Source organism: Orcinus orca, chromosome 21 (assembly GCF_937001465.1).
Source record: "Orcinus orca chromosome 21, mOrcOrc1.1, whole genome shotgun sequence".
Classification (NCBI taxonomy): domain Eukaryota; kingdom Metazoa; phylum Chordata; class Mammalia; order Artiodactyla; family Delphinidae; genus Orcinus; species Orcinus orca.
The window spans coordinates 4,633,514-4,647,403 of record NC_064579.1 but is presented as its reverse complement, the minus strand read 5'-3'; the positions used below and the strand labels follow the sequence as shown (position 1 = coordinate 4,647,403).

At 32.5% G+C, this 13,890-nt stretch overlaps 2 protein-coding genes across 2 annotated transcripts in view; one reads left to right on the top strand and one right to left on the bottom strand.

Moving 5' to 3' along the window:
- Nucleotides 1-3,089, top strand: part of LOC101284300 (disintegrin and metalloproteinase domain-containing protein 5-like) — a 207,613-nt gene extending 204,524 nt beyond the window's left edge. Inside the window, exon 28 of the mRNA XM_033415017.2 lies at nt 478-3,089. The gene's annotated coding sequence lies outside the window, so the exon portion shown is untranslated. The remainder of the gene's footprint in view (nt 1-477) is intronic.
- ADAM2 (ADAM metallopeptidase domain 2) overlaps nt 1-13,386 on the bottom strand; it is a 100,025-nt gene extending 86,639 nt beyond the window's left edge. The window contains exons 1-4 of the mRNA XM_033415023.2: nt 12,657-13,386; nt 12,000-12,076; nt 6,541-6,596; nt 3,156-3,234 (exon numbers count right to left, since the gene is read on the bottom strand). Coding sequence (XP_033270914.1) covers nt 3,156-3,234; nt 6,541-6,596; nt 12,000-12,076; nt 12,657-12,711 — 267 coding nt within the window. The 5' untranslated portion in view covers nt 12,712-13,386. The remainder of the gene's footprint in view (nt 1-3,155; nt 3,235-6,540; nt 6,597-11,999; nt 12,077-12,656) is intronic.
- Nucleotides 13,387-13,890: the final 504 nt, after the last annotated feature.

The window sequence follows — 13,890 nt, the reverse complement described above, 5'->3', positions numbered from 1 at the left end:
TTTTCTCTTATCTTGTCATATGCATAGGTATCTTTATTTGTAGGTGCTAACCATTTTCTTCTTTTTCCCTCTTCCTATTATTAGTTTACATGCAAGGGGTTGGAGCTTAACTTTACAAGTTAATTTAACCTCATGTTAACATAGTATTCAGTTGGACCGTGACTAAATTTGTGGAGAACTTAATAGAGCTAGCAATGGACACAGTGACTCGTGATTGTGTGTCTCATCATTCTGAGGGAAGAATGAGAATTTCTTTACTTGGGAGAAGGTTGGCTGAATCTTGCTAAATAGAAATGTAGGGTGATTTTGTTGTTTTTACAGAGTTCAAATGTGTATAAAAGAGTGCATACAGTAACTAAGTAGTCAAAGTTGTAGGCTCTGTCAATTATTGATGTATTGCTACTCAGCTTCAAATTAACCTTTTGCCTGCTTTGTGCAAATGAATATAAACCTCTTAATTATTTTTTCCTTTGCCAGGTGGCACTGAAGCTTTGCTAGTAACGGGTACTGGAGAGCATGGGAAGAGAGCTTTGCTATTTGGTTCCAGTGTGCTAGCTTGGTAGGCTCCTGCACAGGGTACAGCTTTTTGCAAAGCCAGGATCCCTCAGTGCTTGGAGATTCTCTAGTACCCAGATCCTTCCGTGCATGGTGGTCTCTAGCACCCATCAGGCAGAAGTATCCTCCCATCATCTAGGCCGCTCTCCTTCCATAGCAAAGTGACTTTGGTGAGACATCTTATGAACAGCTTTCCTGGCTACCCAAAGGACAGATTTCCAGAGGGTTCTAAAGAGAAATTTTACAGCAAGATCTCTTGGTACAGCACCACAGTGACTTGTCCTATTTGAAGATCCATGGTTGTGCCACTTTTAACAATCTCAAATCTGGGGCAAGGAAACTGTCTTCTTTACCCCAGTCCTGGGATTGCTGGCTGCTTCTTGTATCTGATATTCCTATGACCTTTAGAGTTCTCTTTACTTCTTATTGTTTTACTCTAATCCTTGTTACAATGAATAATTCTTTACATTAAACTTCCCATGTGTAAATTACTGCATGGTATCTTTAGACATAGACTAAAACAGTATCTTATATTTTTAAAATATTTCACTGACTTATCATATTTGTACTTTTTCACTGTGGTCCCATATACAGGTTCATCTGTATAAATCATACTTTATATAATCAAGGAAAAATACCTCTTCCTTTCCACTGCATTTCATCCACTTCCTTCCAAATGTGGTTTGTATTATCCAGATTGATAATGTATTTAATTCTTCAGAACCACCAGTAAATTATATCAACCTTATACATAAGTTGATTGGAAAACTTGGAAATTAATAAATAAATCATTTTTAGGTCAGCATAGGATAAAATTTTGAGATGGAGGAATCAAAAGTTTATTATTATTATTATATTATTTTTCTCCAGTTTTTTTCTTATTGTTATCATTGTCATTTTTGCACTATTTTCCTTTATTATATCTTGTTCATTCTTCTATTAGCACTCAAAAAAGAATGTGTATACACTCAGCAACAGTAAGAATGTTGCTGTTGTGTGTGGTCGCCTACAAACGTTGATGAGATCAAGTTGATAGTTCTGCTCAAGGCATCAACGTATTTGCTGAGTTTCTTTCCACTTCATCTATCAATTATTGAGAGAGAAATGTTTAAATCTTCAATAATAATAATAATTTACCTATTTCTTTTTTCATTTCTGTCAGTTTCTGCCTCTTATAATTTGAAGTCTATTTTTATGTGCATACACATTTTGGATTGTTATGCCATCTGGTAATTTTACTTTTTAACCATTATGAGTATCTCTCTGTCCTGGAGAGATCATAAAGTAAACTGCAGATACTAGGAACAAACTCTTTCTGTGTCTAACTGGTTGCTTTGTTTTCGTGTAGATACATCTTTAGTTAGTAAGATAACATAACTTTTAGGGATGAAAATCATTTGTGGAATTTATGAAAAATAGATTTATATGCTTCTAACCTAATTTAATAAACTTTCCTGGTTTTTCCTACACTGACGATAGGCTTGCAGCTTTGGCAAACATGGCATTTGAGGCCAGCATTCAATAACTTATTACATCCAGGTTATAAATAAAACATCTTTGCTTTTTCTTTTGAATTATACATCTGTCTCTCATGATTACCTCCTGGGAGGTAGGAAGTAGAGTTAGGTGTTAGGTATGGCAGAATTACTTAAAATGCAGGTGCGGGATATTGCGGCCCTGTGCATCTCGTTGTCTCATTGTTTTACCTCTGTTTCTCTCCGTTTCTTTTTCACCACACTCACACACAAAAAATGCCCCCCCACACACATATATTGTGTGTGTATACATAAGTATGTCTATAATATTATGTATATATGCACGTATGTATATATCATAAAACTTTTTGACAGTATGCATCATTTTTATATTTGTATAGAGAACTCCATAGATGATTCACATGTATTTGCCTACTCTGTTAGGCAAAATTTAAAGAACTCACCATACCTATTATTTCTCCTGTTAAGAGCTTAGTCTCTATAAAAATGCTTTAATTTCAAAGTAGTTGTTAATTCGCTACATAGAAATCAGGAATGCAAATTAAAAAAATATAGGAATTGGTAAGGCAGGGCAAATGTAAAAAGCAAAACAGCATTTCAGGCATGGGTATTCCTTGAAATTCTATGCACATTTCTTTATTATATTTACAGCAAATGGAAAACTTTGTTAAATGAAGCTCCAAGTAGTTGAAAATTTAATATATTCCTAAATGTGCATGAAATTTATGTGTATTTATTTGGTCCCTGAACATACTTCAGACAAGTCTTTGGATTTTCCTTTTCTTCCTAGATTTAGCTTTCCTGATTTAAGTCATGTTTTTTCATTTTAAGTATTTCATTCCATATTCAACCCTCTTGCCACAGGTACATAAACACATACATGTGCATCATCATGAAATAATAGCTTAAATGCATCACTATCATTTGTGGTTTGGTTAATCATCTGTGTCACAAAGCTAATTCAAGACACATCATCAAAGGAAATGGTTACATTCATGCCAAAACAAAACTCCAGCCTGTTATACTCTAGAGACATGTGGACCCTAAGTAAAACAGTCACAGAAACTCACATAACAAAGGTAAAACAGACAATAAAAATCATACCTGAAACTGTTGTTCAAGAGGTTTCATACTTCCTGTGCCATTATAACCATAAACCCTAAAATTATGAGGTAAGAAAACTCTGTAAAATAAAGATAAAAAGTATTTAATGGAAAATTTGTTTCCTAGATTTTATTATGAAAAGCTATTTCTTTTATTAAACTTATTATAGATAGGTAGGGAGAGGAGAGAGAGAGAGAGTGCATGAGGGAGAGATTCTTTGAGTACATGGATTTAGTTTTAATTTTGCTCAAAAAATTCTAGTCTTCAGACCTCTCCTCACTCACCTTACTGTCACACTGTCCTCCTTCCTGTTTTTTAAACACAACAGGCAAACTTTTGTCTCAGGGTATTTGCACTAGCTGTTGCCCCTTTCTAGGATGTTCTTCAACATGGCTCATTGTCTCATCTACTTCAAGTCTTTGCTTATATATCCACATCTCACTGAGGCTTCTCTTGACAAGTTTATAAAAATTTTCAACTTTCTCAATTATTAAGCATAGGATTTCCAAATGACACTTCTTAGTTTGTTCTATATTTTTGCTTAAGCATTTATCACTTTCTAACATTCTTCCTAATCCACTATTTATCATACCACTATTAGTCTCATCTGATAAACAATATAAAATTCATATCCATTTTGTTTACTAATGCATCTCAATCTCTTAGAAGAATATCCGGAAAATAGCAAATGGTCAGTAAGTATTGAACTAATATGAAATGAATTCAACAGATCAGGTGGAGATCTCACATTAAAATACATTGTTTGTAATATGGGAAGAATATGCTTAAAAGGCTTTACAAAGAGAAAGGGTGGGTGTAGGTATCTCATTTTCATTTTTCCAATTAGTATAGTATAAAGATTTGTGACAGCTATGGCAGTGTGGATTTGTGAAAGCAAAAGGTCAAAGAGCCAAACCGCTGACAAACAGAGCAAAACTTTTTGTATTCTTGTAACAAAAAAAGAAAATAATACACAGTGGGGTGGAGCTCCAGGGAACACACAGATTCTGGGTTGAAAGTCCTATAAAGAGACTTAGCTAGTGATATACAAGCACTGTTTTTTGGCAAAGAAAGAAGTCGAATATCCATGCTTGGACCAGGGAGAAAGCTATTATTGGGGAGCCTAGAAACAAGCAGAACTTTTGGTGGCTGTGCAGTCCTGGAATAAAAATATGAATATTTAAGTTGCATCAGATTCATAGTTTCTTTCCCTGTAAAATCATCTGCTAAATTCTGAAGTTGCCCAGAGTAGCCAAGGAGATTAACTTAAAAATCTCTGAAAATAAGAGCAAAGTTTTTTCAAAATTGATGATATAGACTCAGTAAGTCCTATTTTATTTGAGCATGATAAAAGCAAAGAAAAATCACCCCTAAATATAGTTTTAAAGACTGATGAAAACCAAAATAAAACCTTCAAAGTATCAAGAAGAAAACGAAGATGTTCCCTTCAAAGAACAGCAATAAGACTGATAGCTTAAGTTGTCAATAGAAACGAGGAAAGCCAGAAGACGTCGGAATGATGCTTTTAAAGGACAAAAGTCATTTTTAAAAGGTCATCCTAGAATTTATTCCAGCAAAAAAGTTCTTAAGAGTAAGGTTAATATTTGACATTGAATACAAATTAATCAAAAACAAGCAGATCTACAACAGAAATATAGAGAATTCCTGAGACATATAGAAATTAACTGCAGATAGAAACAAACGCAGGAAAAAATGAAGAGCAACAGAATGTGCAAATTTATGCTTAATTATAAAGGGATATTGACTATACAAAAAATAATAGTCATATCTAATTGGGGTTTAAAAGCATACAGGAAAAATAATGAAAAGGTAGAAGGTAAGTGAAATTAAAAGATTTGAAGATCTAACAATGTATGATAACTGGTAAAATAATAATGTACATTAGATTTAATAATTCAGGGATTAATATGATAATCTAGAGAAAATACTAAAAGAATAGTAAAAAGTTGTATAACAAAGAATTTAATTGAGGGAAAATGGTATAATATAAAATAATAGATTCATTAAAATGGAGACTATGAAAGAAAAAGAATATAAAATAAAAGGTACAAAAAAAAGGTGACTTCAGACATTATATGGAAAATTAAAGGATCAAGAAAAACAAGGACATCTTAAAATTGTTGAACAAGGCTGGGTAACAAGACCTAGTACAGTATTTAATATAGTGTGATATCTGTTCAGATAAATAGGGCTCAGGAGTAAACAAATAAAATAAAATAGTCCAGAAAGATATCCCACTCATAAACAGTCATTTGATTTATTACAAACATTTCATTACAGTGCAATGAGAAAAGTATTTTTTTTTCCAATAGCATGTGTTGGATCCATTGGATGCTAATACGATAAAATGTTTGCATCTTGATCCCCATGCTCATGAAACACACAAACATCAATTCTGGATGAACCCTAGAGTTGAACATGAAAGTGAAAACAATAAAAGCTATTAGAAAAAAATGGCAGCTTGGATTCATGACTGTATGAAGACAATGATTTTTTTTAAATATGAAAAGAATAATAGCTACAAAGAAAATAATAATTTGGACTGCATTAAAAGAATTTCAGACTCAGTAAAAAAAATCCAGACTGAATAAAAAATTGAAAGGGAATGACAGGAAAAATTCCTCCAAAAGTACTCTGTAGATTCAATGAAGTCACAATCAATATCTATGGATATATCTTTGTGGAAGAGTTTATTATAAAATATATGAAAATGAAAAGTAGTAAGAAAAGCCAGAACATTCTTGATGAAGAAAAGGATGGAAAGACCTTACCTTTAAGCTATCAAGATTTATAATAGACAAATTGACCAAAACTTTTAATAAAGGACCCATTTTAAAAACGACCGTTACTGTTTTGATTTTTCTTTATTTCCAAATATGGTGTGCTTATTTTTTCCCCAATTTCCTTAGCTGGCATGGGATTGAGTTTGGCTAATTACAGTTGTATTCTAAGTCCTTAATACATTGTGATATGTAAACTAATTTAAAGAATCACTGTTCTTTCCACTCAAAAATCCACTATGCTCTTTCAAATATAGTTGAATGTAAGAGAACTCAAAAACAAGTCGTATTTATGTCGTGATAAAAATAGAAAAATATCAAAATTCATTCTCCATGAAACCACATAAATAGTCAAATAGAAATCTGATGTTGCTGGGAAGGAAAAAGATGCAAGCATACATATGGATCCAGGTCCTAGATGTTTATTATATAGGTTTAAAATGTTTTTCTTAAGCATAAAATAGGAGACAAATAGTAAGCAACTAAAAATATTTACAAATGCAAAATAGTTACTTTCTGGATAAATATGAACAATAATTATAACTAGAACAAAGACAGGTAATAAAATAATGTAGTTCACCTACTTTTGCATTAGGTTCACAGTGTACGTTTTCCCTTCAATTACAATGTTGTAGGACACCTGGCAGGAGAGTATATTAAAAAAGCAAAGAAAAGTGAGAAGAATGTTAAAAAGAAAAACTATCATTTTATATTAACAATAATAACATGCTAAAGCACACTAATACAATAAAAAAGAGGAAAATTTATAATTTAATATTGATTTATTCCAATGGAATCAGATATTTAAATATTTGCTTTCATAATAAAGATAGATGGAAGAATATAATTGGTACAGTTTCTTATTAATTTTAACACTTATGCAATAAGATAGACCCTGAAATATTGTTGACTTGCATCCAATAATTGTGTTAGCTTAATACTGAGGCCATTGCAAAATTTATGCTTAAAATGGAAGAGTATAACTAAATTACCAAATAGAAAATTTATATAGTATAGCAAAGAATTAACAAAACAGAATGTTTAATATTTGTAGATTTTATAAAATTTGTTCCAAGTTTGGATGTAATACTCATGGATTTTATTAAGAAAGAATGTCTACAAATGGAAAACTTAGTCTTTATAGATCAGTTTGAGGAGACTTGACCTCTTTCCATTATTGGGCCTTCCAATCCATGGGCATAGGATCTACTCAATTTATATAGATCTTTACCTCCTCTCACCTGGTTTTGTTGTCTTCAGTGAGGAGGTTTTGCTTTCCTTTGTTACATTTATTTAGACTTTGATTTTTATGTAGTGTAAATTATATCTTTAAAATTTATTTTAAGTTTTAAAATGTTTAAAGTTTATTTAAATTTTATAGGATTAAGAGGTTTATTTTATAGGATTAACAAAGTTAAGTTACATTCTTCTATTGCTAGGTTATTTTATCATATATGGTATTGAACTTTGAACAGTAGTTTTACTGCTCCTAATGCTATATGTATATTCATTTCCCCATATAATTCTAAAACACAGTTAATTCATTGATATTCTAAGATTCAATCATCTTAACAATTTAGATGTAAATTGCATTTTGCCATTGGCCATTTCTTTCTTTTTTTTTTTCTTTTTTTTAATTGAAGTACAGTTGATTTAGAATGCTGTGTTAGTTTCTGGTGTACAGCAAAGTGATTCAGTTATACATACCTATGTATATTCTGTTTCATATTCTCTTTTATTATGGGTTATTATAAGATATTGAATGTAATTCTCTGTGCTACACCTTCTTGTTTATTTTATATACAGTAGTTTGTATATGCTAATCTCAAACTCCTAATTTATACCCCCCTTTTCCCCCTAGGTAACCATAATTTTGTTTTCTATGTCTGTGAGTCTGGTTTCCTTTTGTAAATAAGTTCATTTGTATCATTTTTTAGATTCCACAGATAAGTGATATCATGTGATATTTGTCTTTGTCTGTCTGACTTATGTCATTTAGTGTGATAACCTCTAGGTCCATCCCTGTTGCTGCAGTTGGCATTATTTCATTCTTTTTTATGGCTGAGTAGTATTGCATTGTATATATAAACCACATCTTCTTTATCCATTCATCTCTTGATGCACATTTAGGTTGCTTCCTTGTCTTGGCTATTGTAAATAGTGCTGCTCTGAACACTGGGGTGCAGGTATCTTTTCGATTAGAGCTTTTGTCTTTTCCAGATATATGCCCAGGAATGAGATTGCTGGATCATATGGTAACACTGTTTTTAGTTGTTTAAGGAACTTCCATACTATTCTCCACAGTGGCTGCCCCAATATACATTCCCACAAACAGTGTAGAAGGGTTCCCTTTTCCCCATACCCTCTCCAGCATTTCTTGTTTGTGGACTTTTTAATGATGGCCATTTTGACTGGAATGAGGTGATACCTCATTGCAGTTTTGATTTGCATTTCTCTAATAATTAGGAATGTCGAGCATCTTTTCATGTGCCTGTTGGCCATCTGTGTGTCTTCTTTGGAGAAATGTCTATTTCGGTCTTCTGCCCATATTTAGACTCTACACAAAAACTACTAGAACTGACAAACAAATTCAGCAAGCTGGCAGAATACAAGATTAACACACATAAATCTTTTGCATTTCTTTACACTAACAATGAAATATCAGGAAGGGAATGTTAAAAAAAAAAAAAACCTTTTAAAATCAGATCCAAAAAAGTACTTAAGAATAAACCTAACAAAGGAGGTGAAAACTTATATGCTGAGAACTATAAAACATTGATAAAGGAAATTAAAGATGATTTAAAGAAATGGAAAGCTATCCCATGCTCTTGGATTGGAAGAATAATATTATTAAAATGACCATACCATTCAAAGTAATCTACAGATTTAATGCGGCCCCTATCAAATTACCCATGACATTTTTCACAGAAGTAGAACAAATAACCCTATAATTTATATGGAATCACAGAAGACTCAGAATTGCCAAAGTAATCCTGAGGAAAAAGAACAAAGCAGGAGGCATAAACTTCCCAGACTTCAGACAATACTACAAAGCTACAGTAATCAAAACAGTGTGGTATTGGCATAAAAAAAGACATATGGATCAATGGAACAGGCTAGAAAGTCCAGAAATAAACCTACACACCTATGGTCAATTAGTCTTCGATAAAGGAGGCAAGAATATACAATGGATAAAAGACAGTCTCTTTGGCAAGTGGTATTGGGAAAGTTTGACAGCCGCATGTAAATCAATGAAGTTAGAACACTCCCTCACACCATACACAAAAATAAACTCAAAATGTCTTAAAGACTTAGATATAAGACACATGACACCATAAAACATTTAGAAGATAACATAGGTAAAACGTTCTCTGACATAAAACATAGCAATGTTTTCTTAGGTCAGTCTCCCAAGGCAATAGAAATAAAAGTAAAAATAAACAAATGGGACCTAATCAAACTTCTAAGCTTTTGCACCCCAGAAGAAACCATAAACAAAACAAAAGACAACCAACTAACTGGGAGCAAATATTTGCAAATGATGTGACCAAAAAGGGCTTAATTTCCAAAATATACAAACAACTCATACAACTCAATAACAAAAAAACAAACAAGCCATTGGTCATTTCTTAATACTTTGTTATATTAGATTTTCTCATATTTCTTATGTTTGCCACATATACTCATGAATTCATTCAGTCCCAAATTTTCTTTCTTATATTACCCTTCTTTGTTTTTGGTGTCAAGGTAATATTGCCTTTATGTATTCAGCAGTATTAACTCTTTTTCTTTTTGCTGGCTGAGTTTTTATGAGTTTTAATTATGTCTTTCTTAAATGTTTGGTTGTATTTATTTGTAAAATAATTTAGCTTTTGACTTAGTTTTAATGGTTGTTTTTGTATTTTTGAGGAGGGAGAAAGAGACATTTATATTCAGATTCAAATTTTTTAAAGTGTTGGGCATTTTCATCTTTCCTTATATCCCAAGAGTTTGTTTTTCTATGAAATTGCTTATCTCCTCAAGGATTTTTGAATTTGTTGACACATTTATTCATTGTATTATTCATTTGTTAAATTTCTGCTCTATGTATCACTATGTCCACTTTTTTTCATCCCTATTAAAATCTTTCATACTTTTATTTGTGTTGCCTTACAGACAACTTGTGCCTGATAAAATATGGCTGCCTATACTAACTTTACTATTTGCTTTGTATAATTTTTCTTATTTTTGTGCTAGACCTTTCTATTCCCTTGTGATTTAGGTGTTTCTCTTGTGGTATATATTTTTAAATTCAATTTGAAATATATGTAATTTCTGATAAATTTAATCAATCAAAAATTTTAAGTTTTATTTAAATTATTTTAATTCCCTATTATACCAAGATGTATATATGCTTTATATTCTTTTGTTACAGTTACAATTGTATATTCAATATGTTTTGTTTTGAGGTATACATATTCATACTTTTTCATCAATTCCAGCTTTTATGTTATTCTTTGTCCCAGTTTCAATTTCTAACTGCTGAAGTACATTATTTAAATTATTTTCTTCTCTTGTAATCTGAAAAGTGTTAATGTACTCTAATTTTTATTTATTCTGTGTTGTGATACCTGATCTCAGTTCATCTATGTTTAATATAACCTCTTTTCCAGATTTTTTTCTCTATTTTCCGGGAATTCTAATTGCTCTTTACTTAAGCCTCTAATTCTCTCCTCTTTTTCCTTGAGCTGTTTATATGTTGCATCTGTTTAGTTTCTTCAGCTGTCTCTGGCTACTGTTAATTCTTGATTTTACTCTCATACTATATTTTTCATGTACAGAAGTTCCATTCAGTTATTTTTAAAACCTCCTAGTCTTTTTAAGTTGAATATTCTCTTGTGGTATATTCTTTATTAATTATAATAATTATAAACATACACTTTTCATATTATGTTTGTTGCATTTGTTAAGTCGGTAGGTACAATAGCCTTATCAGTTCAAAAAATACTATTAATCCTTTATTATGTAGCCAGCACTGTTCTAGGCACTGGAGTTAGAGACATTAACAAAATAGTCAACATTTTTCCCTCATGAATTTGACAGTTGAGGACAGATGATTTTTTTTTTTACTTCTCTTATGAGAATTACTCTCATAGTATCTGGTGAAACCTGGTTGAAGATATTTCCCTCTAAGTAGATTCTGTGTACATTTTCTAATATGACCAAGTAATTCCATAGATTTTTCCATTAAAAAAACAAAAGACTCTTAAAATGCTGTTAAATGTCTCACCTCTTTTTTTCTATTTAAATGATTTAAAGTTTTCATAAATATTCATTCCCTTATAAATTATATATTGAAAATTTTAAGCTTGTGATATCTGTATTAGTGTGACAACTAGGTAGCTGATAAGGAAATATTTGCATTCAAATTATCTAAACATTTACTACCAATCAAAAAGAAAATTAAGGTGTGGTGTTTTAAAAAAACACTTCACTTCTTTAGAAATGATTCTAGAAATTAGTAAAACAGATAAGAAACTTTCTAATTAATTCAAAGAATAAAAAGGAGAAAACTAATACCTGAACCAAGATACACTAAGATGGCATAAAAAGAATTCTTAATGATGAACATATTTTCAATCAAGACATAAAAATTATTCATACAACACTTCATTAAATCAAATGATTGCCATCCCCTATAGGGATGCCATAGGCTTACTTAACAACTACTAAAAATCCTCCAAATATTGTATGGTGAATGAGTGACAAGAGACTGTAAATGGATCAGGTCAGGTATTATTCAGACGCTCAGGAGGGAAAGAGATTTAGAACCATTTAGATTTAGATGGGCCTTGGGGCTTTGATAATAAGCATCACTGCACCATATTTCTATGAAACATTGTTAATCTTGGTTCATTTTCAAAAGGGCTCTTCCATTTAAGAAAAATGGGGTATAAATATAAAATTCAGAAAGTGTGCAGAGATGAAAAACACCAGGTTTACTTATTAGGAACAAAATAGTCACATGCTTTTTAGTTTGTGAAAAATGTTAAGGCTTAATTACGTATGTTTCAACTCCTCCACTTGACGTTGACCGTATTTTCTCTGGAACTGTAATTTGCACACGTAGTCTTTCTGAATCTGCAAGGTGCAAAATGTTTTACAGGGGCAACACTCACCACCTCATAGCTTCCTTCATTATTTCCTCATCTAAATCCATAATATTCTATATGCCATCCCTCATTTTTACTCTCTTTTCAAATACCCTCACCTCAATACCCACTTCTTTCTAGAATTACAAATCTTTTAAAGAGAAACAGGTATACTACTTTAGAAATATTGCCCTGTGGGCAGGTTCTGGTAACCCTGAGGTAATAGGCCCAAGTGCTCTCAGAACAAATAAAGTCAGGTCCTTTGGACCTTCCAACTACAGAATCCAGATATCAGAAATGCAGAGCAGTATATGAAACTCTAATCTTAAGGGATCTACTCAAGCCACGGCATCTCCCATCTTTACTACGGTCCCAAGAAGAGTGGGAAAGACCCTCGCAACCAAAGTGGATTTTGATTGGGAAAGGTGGCAATGTGGGAGTGGATTCGGGCTTACACAGTTGGAACTCCCACCAAAAAAACACTTTTAAAGGGATATCCAGCCTCTCAGAGGGGAACAGAAAGGAGACCTGACATTCCCTAAAGGTCAGAAGAGGGTTTTAGTACTTACTATCGTCTGTCTGAAGCCCGATGAGCCCCAGAAGCAGAAACAGAAGGCACCACATGGCTGGACGTCCTGGATGGCAGCCCGAATAACGGCCGTACGCTTGACTACAGGGCAGTTGGGGGCGCGAGGAGACCCCTCCTGACCGCACACACCGCAGGAGGCAGGCGGCTGGGAGAGCAGCGGAGGGTCGAGAGGCTGCCTGCTGTGCGCCGTTCAACGTGGGCGGCCTTGGCCGCTAAATCTATGCAGGAGGCTTTGACGCCTTGTGACTCCGCTTTCCGGCTAAGAAAGCGCAGAATCACTTCCGAAAGGCAAGGCTGAAGAAACAGCTAATGAACAGGAAGATTCATCTACACTTAAGTGAACTTTTATGTAATATATAAAAATATTTATACTACATATGTTATACATTTATGTATAAATATATAATATATATAGGCACTGCCCAATATTCTACTGAACAAACCAGTGTAATTAACACCTAGATTCAGATCCAGAAATAAAATATAGAACCACTAAAGCTGCCAGATTGTCCCCTGACAATCACTACTTCTAACACCATAGATTACTTTTGTCTGTTTTTGAACCTATATAAATGGAGCCAATCACCATGTATTCTTTTTATGTTTAAGTTTTTTTAACATGATGATTAGGAGATCCATCCACGTTGTGAGTAGCAATAGTTTTTTTTTTTTTTCCCTCTTGTTGCTGTATATCACACATTGAATATGTCCATCTGTTTTTCTATTTTACTATTGATTAGAATTTTGTTCATTTATAGTTGGAGCTATTAAAAAACGTATTTGGCATAATACCTTCCAGGTCCATCCATGTGGTTGCAAATGGTATTATGTTTGCTGAAATAAGTCAGACAGAGAAAGACAAATACTGTATGTTCTCACTTATATTTCAAATCTAAAAAATAAAACAAACAAATGAGTATAACAAAACAGACTCACAGATACAGAGAACAAACTAGTGGTTACCAGTGGGGTGAAGAAAAGGGGGAGAGGCATGATAGGGGTAGTGGATTAAGAGGTACAAACTTCTATGTATAAATTAAATAAGCTACAAGGATATATTGTACAGCACAGGGAATATAGCCAGTATTTCATAATAACTTTAAATGGAGTGTAATGTATAAAAATATTGAATCACTACGTTGTACACTTGGAACGAACATAATATTGTAAATCAACCATACTTCAATTAAAAAAAAAGTTTTGGATCAGTGAAA